General features: G+C 35.2%; 2 protein-coding genes across 2 annotated transcripts; one reads left to right on the forward strand and one right to left on the reverse strand.

Moving 5' to 3' along the window:
* Positions 1-7,766: 7,766 nt before the first annotated feature.
* On the reverse strand, positions 7,767-11,789 carry LOC126800188 (uncharacterized). The gene is made up of 4 exons (XM_050527502.1): positions 11,509-11,789; positions 10,752-11,101; positions 9,547-9,720; positions 7,767-8,015 (listed from the first exon to the last, which is right to left on the reverse strand). The coding sequence occupies exons 1-3, from the start codon at positions 11,754-11,756 to the stop codon at positions 9,560-9,562; spliced, it is 759 nt and encodes a 252-aa protein (XP_050383459.1). The 5' UTR covers positions 11,757-11,789; the 3' UTR covers positions 7,767-8,015; positions 9,547-9,559.
* Positions 11,790-11,920: 131 nt separating this feature from the next.
* Positions 11,921-14,093, forward strand: LOC126800179 (pentatricopeptide repeat-containing protein At2g20710, mitochondrial-like). Its single transcript, XM_050527488.1, has 2 exons — positions 11,921-12,213; positions 12,549-14,093. Exons 1-2 carry the CDS (start codon positions 11,929-11,931, stop codon positions 13,782-13,784), a joined length of 1,521 nt encoding a protein of 506 aa, XP_050383445.1. The 5' UTR covers positions 11,921-11,928; the 3' UTR covers positions 13,785-14,093.
* Positions 14,094-15,808: the final 1,715 nt, after the last annotated feature.

Here is a 15,808-nt window from a genome sequence, read left to right on the forward strand (position 1 = left end):
ATGGACTCACTTGTTTAGACCTGTTGCTGATGCATGGTAGCGAAGCTACTGCGGATGGAAGCTTGGTCTTTCCAATTCACTAAATTTTATACGCACTGGTCAATTCAATAGCTTGAAGGCTTGAAGTTAATTAACAAGCGACTAAGGTTCTGTTTAGTTAGTAGGAAGTATGGTTCTTGTGTCTTTGCTAGGCTCGTTAATTTTATTGCTATGAATGATGCATGTAACTGATTATAAGGACATAACTTTCAACTCGTATATCGCATGATCTATAAATCAGACTGCATAACAGAGTAGGGCGTATTCCTAAATATCCTACGACTTTACTATAGATAACACTAGACCTTCAAAGGTAATTTATACATATAAGCACATCTATTTACATAACAAACAAAGTTGAGAAGGCCAGACTAGCAAAGATGATACATTATCACAAAATACTAAATGTCGTGTCTAGTTAGAGAGGACAGATCTTCTGGATATGACACAATAGAAGTTGATTGCGGCAAGAGAGAAGTTCTTTTTTTTCCCGTAATCTTTAAAAATTAAGTCTTGTTGTCTTTGTTGTATTTGATGAAGTTTAGTATCCGGGTCAATTTTAGAGAGAGACCTTGTACTGATCAGACATTATTCCAACTAAATCCACACAGTGATCAACTAGTGTGCTCAACATGTGCTTTCATACAGCCACAACACGTAATAGTTTCTAGTGTTATATACAATACACATTGCATCCTTTAGTTTCTCCAATATTCCACATTTGAATGTCGTTCTAACAAAATTGTAGCCATACTGCCAACTCATCACTAAACAACATTTTATATATACTATAATTTCATCGAAGATATGTTCAATGAGATTACCATACAAATAGTGATGAAATAATGAAAACGAAAGTTCCATTTCGTAAAGTTCTCATGCAAAATATATATCCACAAGTTACAAAAACTCATTGAACATGTTGTCATGGACTCATGAGGAGTGTGGACTGTGGACAACAGCTAATATATGCAACTGATCCAACTTGGAATTGTCAACTTCCAATCATAAAAAGATTAATACAAACAATGTGTAATTATTCTCTATACCCGCCACATCACGTGTCACTGTCACGTAATGTATTCAGCCAATCATATTACGTCATAGTATAATTAACATGCACACAGTGAAAATAGTAAAAACGTATTTACATATAAGAACTAATCAGAAACAACCACAGAAAAAAATGAACCAATAATATTCAGGGGTACGCCACGTGGGATATGTGACGGGTATATATAATAATTTCTCTACAAAGAATATCATCATTATTAATAAAAAACATATCACCATTCTATGCATAAAGCGTGAAATCATTTTCCATTTGTATAGCAGTCTTTCATGGAATGTAAATTACAATTTCTTCACATCCAATTGTACAAAAGTAAAAATGAAAGGCGAAATTATATCGAAAGCAAATTGGTGGATTAACTACTGTACATGACAGCCTTAAAACTGCTATTGGAATTTGGAGAACACATCTGGCTGGCAGAGGCAAGGATTGAAGGTCAACAACGAATAATGATTTGGCTAGATCGGAAATTATAGATTGGAATAGGAACTACTGGAAACCATAATCGTCAGAAAACCAATTTGAGGCTTGGAGTATAACACGATGTTCTGTTAATTTGTTTCGATTCCATATTTCCTTTCGTTATTTACGGTGAACCATTCTTTGTTTTTCCTTAGCAGTTGTCACTCATTTCTTTACCGCAGTTGAAGCAGAAGAATGAACTCTAATTAACCTCCTTTTAGTGGAATGTAATGGTGTAATGACTGTAATCTGCGATGCCTCAAACTTGACATACTGCTTGTTATGATACTTGGGAATTCACGGATCCAACAGATATTTAGTAATTAAGACATTCAAAGGTGTTAAGTTGCAACCATATTCCCACTGTGCTGGCTGGTTGAGAACCTGAGAATGATCATAATCTTTGTCTTGGGATTTAGGGCATTGAAATGATTCACAGGCCTTTAATAATCAGTCGGTTGATTAAATAAATAGTTTCTGTACTCATTTGTTTTCTGAATGATTTGATTTGCTGGTAGCCGTGGCCGATGTTCGATCACATACCGCTTATAGTGGTCAACAACCGGTGAGTCCAGATTGTAATTTGCAGCACCAGCTACAATGTTTTATACACTTCGAAAATCAGTCATACATAAAAGAATATGAAGCAGTCAATTGTACAAGAGACGATCTATACTAAGACAACCTCAAATTAAAAGAAAAAACTAAATTTTAAAATTCAAGGTGTGATAAACTTCAGAATAGTTCCGAAAAACTTAAGAGTTATTACAAATAACTAAGTATCAAAAACTCAATTCGAAAATATAACTTAGACAACTCAAATTACATCGCCAATGTTTACAACTTGAAAATGAAATGAAAATGTAAAGTTATTTCTAAACTCACTACAACACGTAAGAAATGCCACTAGTGAAAGGTCATCACCTTGTCTCAACCTCGTTGTCCCTTACCTACAAGATCAACCACTACACCATGGATTAGTGCCCCGGTTTATAAACAAACAAATCTGGTGAGCTCTAATAGCTCGTATGAGTAAACAAAAAACTAATACAACATTATAACAAGCACCGCAAGTTAGGATGTCACCTCTAAAATCAACTTAAAACAATGAATACGTAGAGTTTATAACAATGTAATAGAAGAGAGTGATTCTCCTCTTCATTCCCGTATCCATGGGTTTGCCAAAACTAAGTCAACCCCCATGCAATACTCACACATAACACATTTGCATGGGTTTGCCAACACTAAGTCATCCCCAATATAATGACACACCTAAAACACTTGTATGGATTCACCAACACTAAGTAATCCCTCATACTAAGCTCATCCCAACACGTACACATGAGTTCGCTAACACTAAGTCATCCCTCATGATGCACCTGACACAATAGAGCTCTACTAAACCTTCCCACTAATCTAGTCAAGTCCTATGATTGATTCAATGCACCACTAAGGCATAAGTTCTACACCCAACTCATATTCCACACAAAATCATCTATTTCCTTTAAGATGGACATGATCATCTGATAATCACTTTTTTAACAATATTCAAATAAATCCAACTACCAATCCTAAAATTTTCACACAACATTACGTGAACATAATACAATATAATATAACAACTTATATATGTATATTATTATTACCATTTAATATACATAAATTTACCATGAATCATATCACAATTGTAAACATGTATATTATTATTACCATTAAACGTACACATACATATATTTATATCATATCAACCATCACAATAACCAACGTAGAAATTTCATATCAATGACACATGAATATATTACAATATAATATAACAACTTATATACACATATTGTTATTACCATTACTACAAATATATAAGTTGACTACATTATATCAACCATCTCAATAGCTAACTTAAAATTCCCACAACAATGACATATGATCATTTCACAATATAAAATAGCAATGTATACTTGTATAATTATCCTCACCATTTAATATATATATATATATGAAAATCAACCATTTTGTATATCAATAACGACAAGCATACAACAATTTCATACTCAACTATTAACCCTAGTCCAAATCACCAAACCTTTTAAAAATCCTTTTATTTTAAAATATCATTTTACTTACCCATGAACCATAGGCAATTAAGTTTATGTAATTTAAAACAAAACATATTTGAATTTCACAATTTATAAGATGGTGCAATATAGACTATTATAACAACTCAATATAAATTTACAACAAGTGAGGATGTTTACTCACCTTTTTGCTCCCACAATAACTTCAATGTCGCCAAGATACACACAAAGCTCCCAATTCAAATGCCTAGGTAAGACAATTTAACTTGGAAAGCAAACTAGACAATATTACTACTACTATCTCACATAACCCTTTTAGTTGGCAAAATGCAATCTCCCTTCATGACCTACCAAGGTCATTGAAGAATCATTCTAACCTCTTATGTCCACCACAACAAGACATCAAACCTAAAGTCACTCAAGTTAAATCAACGTAATCATATTCACAACAATATTGGCCAATACCCTTAAAATAAATCCAAACACATACAATTTATATATGCACGCGCTCGTATTGATGAACATGACATAATAGAGTAAATCATTACTCTAAACAAGACAAGACGCGCCGCCCTAAGCGACTGCGCTTGGGCTCCACGCGTTGGTAACTAAACCAACCAAAACGTCAGGACTTCAACAACAAACATGATGATCACAAGGAAATTCACATTTTTAATACCTGGAGCGAAACACGGAACGGTCGGAAAGTAGTCAGAAATTGGTTGAGATACCGACAATGACTTGAGTTGTGAAACTCGAATTTGCCGATTGAATCAAGCCCCACAATGGTTAAGTACGTGCCCAGAGGAAGGATTGAGGTCAGAAGTGAGTGACCTTAGGCTGAGATGATGCCAGAAAGTGTCGCAGCTCTATCACCGATGACGACACAACTTGCGGCTGCTGCTGCTCTTCACTCGACAGTCGGTGTGGCTCGGGTAGGGGCACAAATGAAAGCTTGGAGGGAGGCGGTTCCAATGGGACCGGTGGCGGCTGAAGAAATTTCTGGGAAAAAGAGGGACGGACGGAAGGAAAGAAGGAGGCGCATCTCTTTTGAATTTCTGATTTTTTTACTTTTAGGGTTCTCCCCCTTTAATTCTTCTATTTACCACTTTACAAAAATACCCTACATATTTTTTGATTCATAACTTTTTCGTACGAGGTCCATTTCATGCGTGTTACATATCTACGAACTCATATCGTCAACCTCTACGACTTTCGTGAAGAACGTTTTCAAAGATGGGCGACGAGTCAAAAGTCAACTATTGAGCCCTTAATAACTTATTCTTTTTTAAGGTTTTTGGTTCTCTAAATCGATTCGACTTCAAACAACGACTAAATTGAAGGTGATGAATGAGATTTTATTCAAATCACCATTTAGTAATTTCACAGAAATGACTAGGAATATGAATTGAAAATTCGGATTATTACATATGTTCCTCAATAAAACATGAAGAATTTTTTTCACATTTACTATATACTACCCGGTGCTTCTTGTTCACCATCGGTGTATTGTTCCTAAGAATGAAATTACCTATCCTACCAATATTGCAATACCACAGTATTGTTCCTATGGGCTACAGTACATTGCCCATTTTGTCCTCTTTGTCCTACGCTCTTCTATTCTCTTCTACGAGGCTTCCTTTTTCGCTTCTTCCCTCACTGCGCTGCAAAAGTTTTGGTCTCCATAAATCTCTTCACCCTCAAGCTCTTGAACCTAAGTTTTCAGTCTTGAATCTTTTGTCTCCACAACCCATAATATTCAATCCCCAAAAGTTCACTGCGTATTCTCAAACTCATAATGCTCAACAATTTATTTCATTGGAAAACCTGGGCTTCAACCTTCTTCTTCACGAGGCATGGGCAGTATGACTGCGTGGGGAGTGTGTTTTCTTAGACCTTTTAGATTCTAGATAAATTAGAGAGCAGAAAGGAAAAAAATCATCAAGGAGATTGAAGACGGTTTTGATCTGGGTTCTACCAACATCAGGAAAGAAGGTGAAGAGGCCTGAAAGGCACTTTGGATGTGCTATTAAGATATTAGGTATTTTCTTTACTTTTCTTCTGAGGGATTACAATTTACAAATTTTACTTTCTATTTCTTAAATGCTTTCATAATGAACAAATTGAAGAAAAAAGATTAAGATGATCTAGTTAGAGTTCGTATGCAACCAATTGTGGGTTTTTCCTAAAATTAAAACTCTACTAGATCACCATTACCTTTAGCCACTTAGTCACATGACTATAAAAAAGAAGTGATTCATATTTCATCAAAAACAGTGAAAAACTGAGAATATATGAGCCTATTTAAATAATGGAGGAGCTAAATTGCAGTTGGTTTTATTCGTTGTGATTACCACATATATCATTTGAATTTATGTTCTAGAAAACTTCCTATATTCCTTTATTGTGCAAGAGTGCTATTAATTTTAATGAAGACTTATATTATATTTTATATGTAGTTATCAACCTAATCATCTCCCTTTCTTCTCTCCCTTTTGCACTATTATTCTGACATTGTGATTGAGGACAATGATTTGTATCAAATCCATTTATTCTATTCAATTGGGTATTTCAGCATTAGGACTCAACAATTTTTGAATTTTTCAGCATGTGCTGCTGTTTTGTCGTGATTCCTTTTCTTTCCATGATCATATTGTGGGTTTGCTTTTGGTGGGTGTTGTAAGTTTAGGATTTATTTTGGGTGCTGTAAGTTTAGAATTCCCTTCTTAAAGATGATTTGGTTGATGTGTATATCCATTGCCATTAAGCTTTTGTAGTAAACTGATCATTGTAGATTAGATGCTTAATATACATCGCAATAGATCATACTGTGAATCTAGTGTTAATTTTAGGAGGGTAGATGCACATATACTGATTCTTTTTTTACTGTTCTTTAATGATTTCAATTATGTATCATTGAATTTGTTTGTGTTACGAATTCACACATTTAGTAAAGGCATTACGTTTTTATATTCATATAAATTAGAAGTAATAAACAAAAAGTGAGACACTTTTAAATGTAACATAAAAAAACTCCATTGTTTTCCTGCACTATATTTTGATTTACTAATTTGTAGTCATTTGGTCTTTACTCTTTGTATGTTACATTTTCTTACTGATCTTTGAATTTTATGCTTTAAAAATCCAGGCTACATGGAATCAACAAGTAGTTAATTAAGAGTAGAATCAATTGTTACACAGTAAGTTTCAACTTTCAATTACACAGTAAGTTACAATTTCGTTCAAAATTAGGCATTATTGGCTATCTTAGTATGTTGTTTGTGTGATCTGAAAGCCCCAGTGAAATACTTACAAATGCCTTGCTGTGAAACAGTTTATTCAAGAATGTTGTATAATGCACCTATGCCATGAACGGTTGGTTTCTACATTCTGAGGGCCAAAGGTAAGAAAACACATAATGGCAAACTTAATTCTATATGTAAGAATTGGTTCCTATTTTCATAAATTTTCAATCTCCCGTTTGGCCTCAACTTATTGTCATGACTCATGATCATTTGGCTCTCGATTGATTCTTTACTTTGCCAATAAACAATAATGACTTTTTGAAATGCTTGATTTGAGGTGTGAACTATTTTATTTGAATTCATGAGATTTTTATTTGTGTTATTGAGCCCGTCGCTTTTTTCAAAAATATAACTTCTTCCATTCTTTTCATTTAGGCATGAACATAATATGTGTACGTATTGCCAAATTAGGATCTGTTGCATGGACACCAAAACATAGGCTTTATAAGGCGATCTTGTTTAGTGAAGTATATGATGCTCCAATGAAAATGAAAACTGCAGTGAAGAGCGGGCATGTACCTAGTAGCTGGTTGACTCAGTGTTAAGAGCTAGTCACAGTAAAAACCAAAAACTTTAGCTTTACTTTCAACTACTTGCAAGTACACAGTTGCTTACTTGCTGGACTTGGTTACCATGTTTCATTTACATAACTGGATGCAAATCATTCAAAGGGGCCTTCTAAACGTCAATAGGATGCAAGTAAATATTTCAGCGGAGTTGATGGGCGTTTCAAAGATTAGGCCACTCAATTTTATGCAGTTGTATCATAGTTTTTGACAAACAATGAAAAAGAAAATTCATACGAGCGCAAGACGATACAGAAACAGGAGTTTTTTTATTCATCTGAACTCACAATCTTATAGAAACCCTGATAAGAGAATAACAAAACTTTCACAATGTTAAGTCATTTGATTCATCTGAACTCTTTCAAAGAGGCCTACCTTTGACACCAACGTAAAAAGTTACCACATCTTTCCTTATCATCTTCATGTTGGACAATCAAAGAAATAACACTTCGATCCCGAATGACACAAGGGAACACCCAAAGCCTTGAACAACAGATTCCTGTGGGAAGAAGCCATTACCATTATACTGTCAATCATCCATACTTTATCATTCTTGAAAGTCACTTGTAACCATCAGTCACCAAAAATAGAGGTTAAACATAAAGAGCCATCAGTGTGTACGTCCCGTTAAGCCAAGCTTTTGAGCATACTTTTCATTTAAAATTGACAAGTTTATTTAAATTTTTTTTGACAAAATCAGATTGTATATATGAAATCGACCAATTCTGTAACCAAAAAATAGAATAAATAAAGAAATTGAAGGGATCCGAAATGAGAACTATCTAAAAGTTGATCAAGAATTGAAACACTGAAAATGTAATAGAGGCACCGGGAAATTTTCCACTGAATGTAAATCATGTTTACTTAATTTAAAGGAATAAGAACACTCAAGCATAATAGAGCAAGTTGCATAGACGGCTAGTTTTAACCATGCTAGGTCATTTGCAATTTCATTTCCTCAAAACAGCTGAAACCAATCTACCCCTTCTGAATGTTAGTTTTTGATATTATTTTCAGATGAAGATAGCAGTCGCTAGAAAGTGAAGGCATGGATAAATATTCACACTAATTTTTCATGCAATTTTTACATTTTTTCTCACGAAATGACAACCTAAATAATTAATATGATCAACAAAATCATACCAATTTACTATGCAATCTTCCATTCTATCAGATCCTTTACATTCTTCATTCGTTGCATGTGAAGTACCTTTAATCTTATAATCTTATAGCATATTTAATAAGTGTGGAAAACAAGGTAAGTGATGAACACAAATTGGGCAGCATATATTTGAGACAACAGAGGTCAACACCTTCGCCTGGTGCACAATAGAACAACTAGTGTGGCCTCGTTTAAGATTTGCTGCTTGTTACCAATGGTACAGCCATGTATTGTTACCAATTGCTACTGAGTATGTTGTTAAAATTTTATTTTAATTGTTTTAAATAACTCATTGTATTAGTTTTCTCCAACATTTCAAATATAAAATCGTCACAAATTGTAGTGCATCTTACCATGTATGACTAAATATTCTATATATACGAACAAATGATTGATAAACGATCATACAATAATATTATTCAATGAGATGAATTAGGACCACACACATTCCACAACAGCAACTTGCATATTTATGATCAATAACCTCAGAGTGCTACAGCTTCTTGTTTTAGCTTAAAATAAACCATATATACATATTTTAACTTGCAAAATACCAGCTACAAAACCCACGTTTTAGACTACCATGTTGAAAAAAGATTAATATGCAATGGATGTTTAAGGGAGGTTGATGACATATGAATTGCAAAAAGAACAACATCTCAATCCAACTCTGATTCATCAATGATCATTACACCTTTCAATCAAACATGATATATTACTTTTGAAAATATCGCGATGTCATCAGTAAATGGTGAAAAAAGATTTTTTGCGCAATAAGATAATTCACAAAACAAAAGTATTCATCTAAACTAAAACACTTCCAGAACCCTGACAAGAAAACACATGATCCTTAGAGAAACCAACTTACAGTTACTAATGTTCTAATCACTGGAATACCCATCGTCCTTATCTTCATGTTGTGTCACCACTTTCTCTATGAACCTCTTGCGAACTCCCTCGATCACAGCTTCCCTTGAACGATCATTAGCACTCTGCCCATCATTAAGTACAGGATCTGATTGGCAGAGAACTAAAGCCACACCTATTATTTCAGAATAACAGAGGAACAGTTCATTAATGATGAGCATTTTGATAATTTCAATCATAAGCCCAAAGTCCAGAGAGAATGCTAATAATGATCATCAGCTACAGTATTTGAGCTAAAGAACATATTGAGCAAGAAATATATATGTACTGTGTTCGTAAAAGCTTGCCATAAATAATAAAAAATTATCATCGGCTACAATGACTAAATCAAAACAAGCCTAATGATGTTAAACGGATGATAACATTGTGAACGGTAATGAACAATTCAATCAAACTATACATTCTAAGGTACTAAAACCAGTAAATATTGTAATACTTCAAACTGCCTCTCGACCTCTATTTCATCGAGCAAAACCAAGCTTTCAATATAAGCACCTGCCAAAATATACTACCACGGATATGCAAAGGTATATACAGTCCTCTGGTGAAGCACTACAGATCTGTGTTCACTATCTATGCCCAGCTTTAAGGAGTGGTGAGTAGTTCATTGTCTACGCTAAAGCATATATTTCTCCTTAGGTGAAGTCAAATTTTGTGCAATAACTACAAAGAGTTCTTTCATAGTCCATAAAATCAATGATCCACCTTCGCTTTTCAGAATAGCAAAACAAGACAAAAACCAAATCTTAGCACACATCAATAAGAGCCCTTTTTTTAAAAAATAAAATTCTTCGCTACCCATATCAAATGAAAAAGTCCATTGGTTTGAACTGTACAGCAGATTGATATGCTATTCCCTTCAAAAATGTATTTCCGATAAATCATAAATGAATTTAATTTAATCAAGGAGAGAAAACCAAACACTCATATAGGAGATGAGTAGCAGAAAACTAATAACATTCAGCCATCTTCATTTTGAAATTTAAAGCTTGCTACTTTCAACCAGCCGATTTATAATTTTATAGTCCAAAGAAGTACATATCAGAACAATTTATTCATTTCTTCTTTATATATATATATAGGAGGAACCTTCCAAACTGTTAAAAAATGAGAGACACAGAGTGGTATAAGAAAGGAGAGGGATACCTTCAGGTGTGCATCTCCGACCAAAGCTGCGCATCCCAACATGATTGGCTTTAACAGCACCACTGTTGTACACTAAAAGAGTCGGAAGATTACGATCTGGGTAGTTAGGAATGCAGTCTGTGGATATTATTTTCACAAATTTAGTTGCTGGGTACTTGGTTGCCAAATCTTCCAGACACTGCATCAACAATCCACACTCCGGAATTCCTTCTTTGTAGAGAATCACCACCACCCAAACGTCAGGTGGAGCTTGAGAAACCTCACGCACGAAATCCGATCCTGAAATTGGAACCACTGATCCAAACCTTGCAATCTTAGCCGCTTCTCTCAATTCAGACAGCCTCTTCCTCCTATCAAACAAAACCACACCAAAAAAATTTAACTCTCCTTTACAGTATTCGACATAAACACAGCAATAAGTTGAGCATTTCTAGTGGTGTTAACAGAACATATAGAGCTCGCCGCGACGCTCAACTCGATCAACCTCCCTTCCATCTGACCACTTTAGCCAACTATCCCATTGATTCCAAATATGGTTGCTTCTTTCCCAAATTATATAAATCTGAAGAGCTAGGCGTCATTTTCTTAACTATTTGATTGAATTTAATACTTTACTCCTGAATTGAGTCTTGAATCTTACGGATTTAAGCTCAGAATTTCAATTTCAGCTAGCAAGTATGAGTTGCTTTGATTTTGTCAGCAATACAATTGAGATGGAAATTGCAGAAGAAGAAGAAGAAGAAGAGTGGTTGGTTACCTGTATTCCTCAAGGAAGCGATCGTCGTCGAGATCGGGATCGTCTTCGAGATCCTGGAGGTCCTGCTGGGTCTTGTTATCGATCCAAGACTTGTCTTTAGGAGCGGAGGCTTCGTCCTCGGCGGGAGTGAAGGCCGGGGGCTTAAAAGCCGGCTTCTTCGGCGGAAGATTGCCGAGCTTTGCCTGAATATCATCCCACTGGGTGGAGGCTCCGTCCAAGTCCTTGTAGATATAGTGATAATCCCCCATCCTCTCTCTCTCTCTCTCTCTCTTGAAGCTCTCTGAACTCGACTTCTTCAAAGCTTATCCAGCCTTATATAACCAAAAAAGAAAAAGAAATATTAATTTAATTGAAAACAAATGAAAATAAAAGGAGAATACAGTGCAGGGTTTAAGCTCTCTCCCAGCTCGACCTGATTCGATGATGAAGCTCTCTCATTTCAACTCTCTCTTCTCCCGTCCAACACTCGGAAGCGCTCGACGTGACCTTTCTCTGCACACAACGGCGGCCGCCAACGCCCATCGCAGGTCCTGGAGAGGCTCGCTCAACGGCCTCTACCGTCGGATCTCCCGGAGCGATCCGAAGGCCTCCGCTTTACCCATTCTCGACAAGTGGGTCCACCAAGGCCGACCCGTTGATAAAGATGGCCTCGTCACTATCGTCAAGGAGCTCCGGCACTACAAAGACTACAAACAAGCTCTTGAGGTTTCGCTACTTTCGATTCATTTGCTTATTAGTTTCAACATATGATTTCATAATAATTGTTTTGCCACCGGTATGATTCTGTAGAGAAATATTCAAATCAATGACAATAAGAAATTAGTAGTTTTTGTTATGCAACACATAAATTTCCCTACTCTGCTTTGAGTATGGCTGTTTTTGAGCTTGGTTCAGAAAACATGCATGTAATAATGTTCCAGGCCGTAGAATTTGCATGTAATTTCTACTTGGTACTTTCTTTCTTGCTATTTTGATGTGTGAATAGGATGTGTATATATCAGGATTCAGCTTCTGAAACTTGTCTGTTATTGAACTCCCAGGTGTCCATGTGGATGAGTGATAAAAGGTATATTGAACTTTTGCCGGCCGACATAGCCGTCCGGCTCGACTTGATTGCAAAAGTTCATGGAACAGAACAAGCCGAGAATTATTTTTACAACATTCCCAAAAAATTGAAAGTCCTTGAGGTTTATAGTGCTCTTCTCAACTGCTACGGCCGTGCTAAACAGTTGGATAAAGCAGAGGCCACCATGCAGAAGATGAGGGATTTAGGGATTGCCAAGACGTCATTGCAATACAATATTTTGCTCAATTTATATTATAAGACTGGAAACAAGGAGAAATTTCACAGTCTGATAAGAGAAATGGAAGAGAATGGCATCGGGATTGATAGATTCACAATTGGGATTAAACTTAGTGCAGCTGCAGCTGCTTCTGATCTCGAGGGAATTGAGAAGATTGTGGCAGAATGGCAATCCGTTCCTGGGAGTCCTCTTGACTGGGTTAATTATGCTGTTGCAGCAAATGGTTATACAAAAATTGGAGCTGTGGACAAGGCTTCCGAAATGCTACAGCGATCTGAGGAACAAATACCAAGTTCTAAAAGACAGAGGCCAGCATATGAGTATCTTATGACTCAGTATGCAGTTCTAGGGAAGAAAGCTGATACTTTGAGACTATGGAAATGTTACAAGGAGCATATGAAAATATACAATAGAGGTTATGTATGCGTAATGACCTCACTCTCAAAGTTTGATGACATTGAGAGTGTTGAGAAGGTATTTGAAGAGTGGGAGTCTAAGCATTTAAATTATGATACGCGTATCCCAAATACCTTGATTGGTGCTTATGCCAGGAATGGTTATCTTGACAAGGCTGAAGCCCTTATGAGCAGGATAAGATTGAAGGATCAGAAACCTAATCCTACAGCATGGAATCATATGGCTAAAGGGTATCTTCATCAAGGTGAAATTGAGAAGGCACTTGATGCGGCAACAAAAGCTATTTCCGCTGCGCAGCCAGGGTGGATACCGGACAAAGATGTTGTGGCTGCATGTCTGGAATACTTCAAATCGAAAACAGATTTGAAAGGAGCCGAGGACTTCATAAAACTCCTAGGGGGTAAGAATATTATTCCTGTAAACGTGCAGGAAAGACTGTTGAGTCATATCAAAAATGAGAACTGGACCTCTGTAGTAGGTGAAATGGAATGGGATTTTCCAAAGGGTGATGAAGAAGAAACAAGTGAACTTACTGAGATGGAAATTGGGCAGTAGTGACTGTTAAGACTTAAGACTTGGCTTCCCACCTATACTGATTCCAAATAAGACCTGAAAGTTTGGGTTGCAAATGCAAGTCAACCACTAAGTAGGGAGAAGCAAACCTAAATGCCACTAAGTTTTTCTTGATTCTGCATAGGAAGACATTACTTTTGTTCCTCTCGTTCATCCACGCTGTCTTGTCTCATTTAAGGAGAGGCTGAACGATTTCTACCACTTCTGGTTTATACACACTTTCTTAAAGTGCATTACCATAAGAAGAGAATCAGCTGCCTTCTTTTTACCCAACAGGAGAGGATTTTATCGTTGCGCTTAACTTACATTATTAGTAGTAGTAAATACTATCACGATATATTATAAAGGTTAAGAAAATCATTGATTTGGGGTGATGCTGAATACTGAACTGGTCGTTTCTAAACTTTTCTGGCATAAATGCCGATTTGCACCCCAAACTTGGCTGAAATTGTCAATTTGCATCCCGAACTTACATTTGAGTCAATTTACCTCCTAAACTTGGTAAAAATTGCCGATTTACACCCCGAACTTGTATTTGAGTCAATTTATCTTCTAAACTTGGTAAAAATTGCCGATTTATACCCCGAACTTGTATTTGAGTCAATTTATCTCCTAAACTTGGTAAAAATTGCCGATTTGCACCTCATCCGTTAAATTTAACTGTTTCTATCCAATTTTGCGTCACATGTCATGCATTTAAGGGGTAGTATTGTCATTATATATTTATATTTTTCTTTAAAAAAAATAAAAATATTCTTTAAAATGAGGATTATTTTGTTAATTAAATTATTTATTTACATCTTTTTTTCTACCTACTTAACCCTACTTTGAATTATATATTCAATATATCCACCCATTCAAACATAGTGTGTTGTGTATAAATATATTTTTATATGTACACATTGTTGGAGGATAAACAAAACGAGAATAATAACGACGTAATAGAACAGAACGTAACCGTTTATTGATTGATAATAAGGCCAATATATAGGCATTACATAACCACAATCCCGTAGGATTCGGAGTCCTAATCTATTACAGAGATGCGAATCTATCTCTAACAGAAAACCTAATAAGGCTAAGACACACATAATGGTAGAGTAGTAATTCTCTCGGAACACGCATATATTTTTATTTTTCAATGTATTTATTTATTTATATTTTTTCTAATATCTGTTAACATACCATATCACATAAAATAATAAATATATAAATCAATAACATGTTTCGAAAAAACAAACATTGTAGCAAGTGTTCCTCTTAAGTAATTTTATTAATTTATTTCATTATTCAATATGAATAAAAATATAATGACAATACTACCCATTAAATGCATGACATGTGACGCAAAATTGGATAGAAACAGTTAAATTTAACGGATGAGGTGTAAATCGGCAATTTTTACCAAGTTTAGGAGGTAAATTGACTCAAATAAAAGTTCGGGGTGTAAATCGGCAAATTCACCTAAATTTGGGGTGCAAATTGGCATTTATGTCAACTTTTCTACATGTTTTGGAATAGACTTTGCAATATCAATAGAAGCTCACGTCTATGAAACAGTACAATTTGAATTTTGAATTTTGAATTCGAGAATCGGGTATGGACTATGGAGGTGTGAAGTCTTGAGGACCTGATTGAACAAACAAAATATATTTGCAGTTCTTTCTCCCGAAACCGCTTAGTTCTCAAAGTTTGTCATATGGTGCATCCTTTGTTCTAAATATCGGATTTATCGGTAATATTTAGAAAACGATACGATATCGCCCATATCGGTTATCGGTCAACGGTCATATTTTTTGTCAAACTCTGATTTTTTTAAATATATATTTTTTAATATTTATTTCCTCTTTTTTAAAAAAAAAACTTGTATTTTTTTTTCATTTTTTCATATAGATATCTAATTTTATATCTTTTGTATATATTTTTTTTAATATATAAAATGAATTTCGAGCCTAAACAATCATTCTTAAACACTTGTTTTTATTATTAAGTGTCGTTCGTGTACT

The sequence above is a fragment of the Argentina anserina genome, chromosome 6 (assembly GCF_933775445.1).
Source record: "Argentina anserina chromosome 6, drPotAnse1.1, whole genome shotgun sequence".
Lineage (NCBI taxonomy): Eukaryota > Viridiplantae > Streptophyta > Magnoliopsida > Rosales > Rosaceae > Argentina > Argentina anserina.

What these genes read in the sequence shown, in the direction of transcription:
- LOC126800188 (XM_050527502.1), bottom strand. Translation starts at nt 11,756, where the DNA reads ATGGGGGATTATCACTATATCTACAAGGACTTGGACGGAGCCTCCACC. An exon ending in CGCTTCCTTGAGGAATACAG is followed by an intron (nt 11,102 to 11,508) that starts GTAACCAACCAC and finishes TTTGTTTGATAG; the next exon opens with GAGGAAGAGGCTGTCTGAAT. An exon ending in TCGGAGATGCACACCTGAAG is followed by an intron (nt 9,721 to 10,751) that starts GTATCCCTCTCC and finishes CTGAAATAATAG; the next exon opens with GTGTGGCTTTAGTTCTCTGC.
- LOC126800179 (XM_050527488.1), top strand. Translation starts at nt 11,929, where the DNA reads ATGATGAAGCTCTCTCATTTCAACTCTCTCTTCTCCCGTCCAACACTC. An exon ending in ACTACAAACAAGCTCTTGAG is followed by an intron (nt 12,214 to 12,548) that starts GTTTCGCTACTT and finishes TTGAACTCCCAG; the next exon opens with GTGTCCATGTGGATGAGTGA.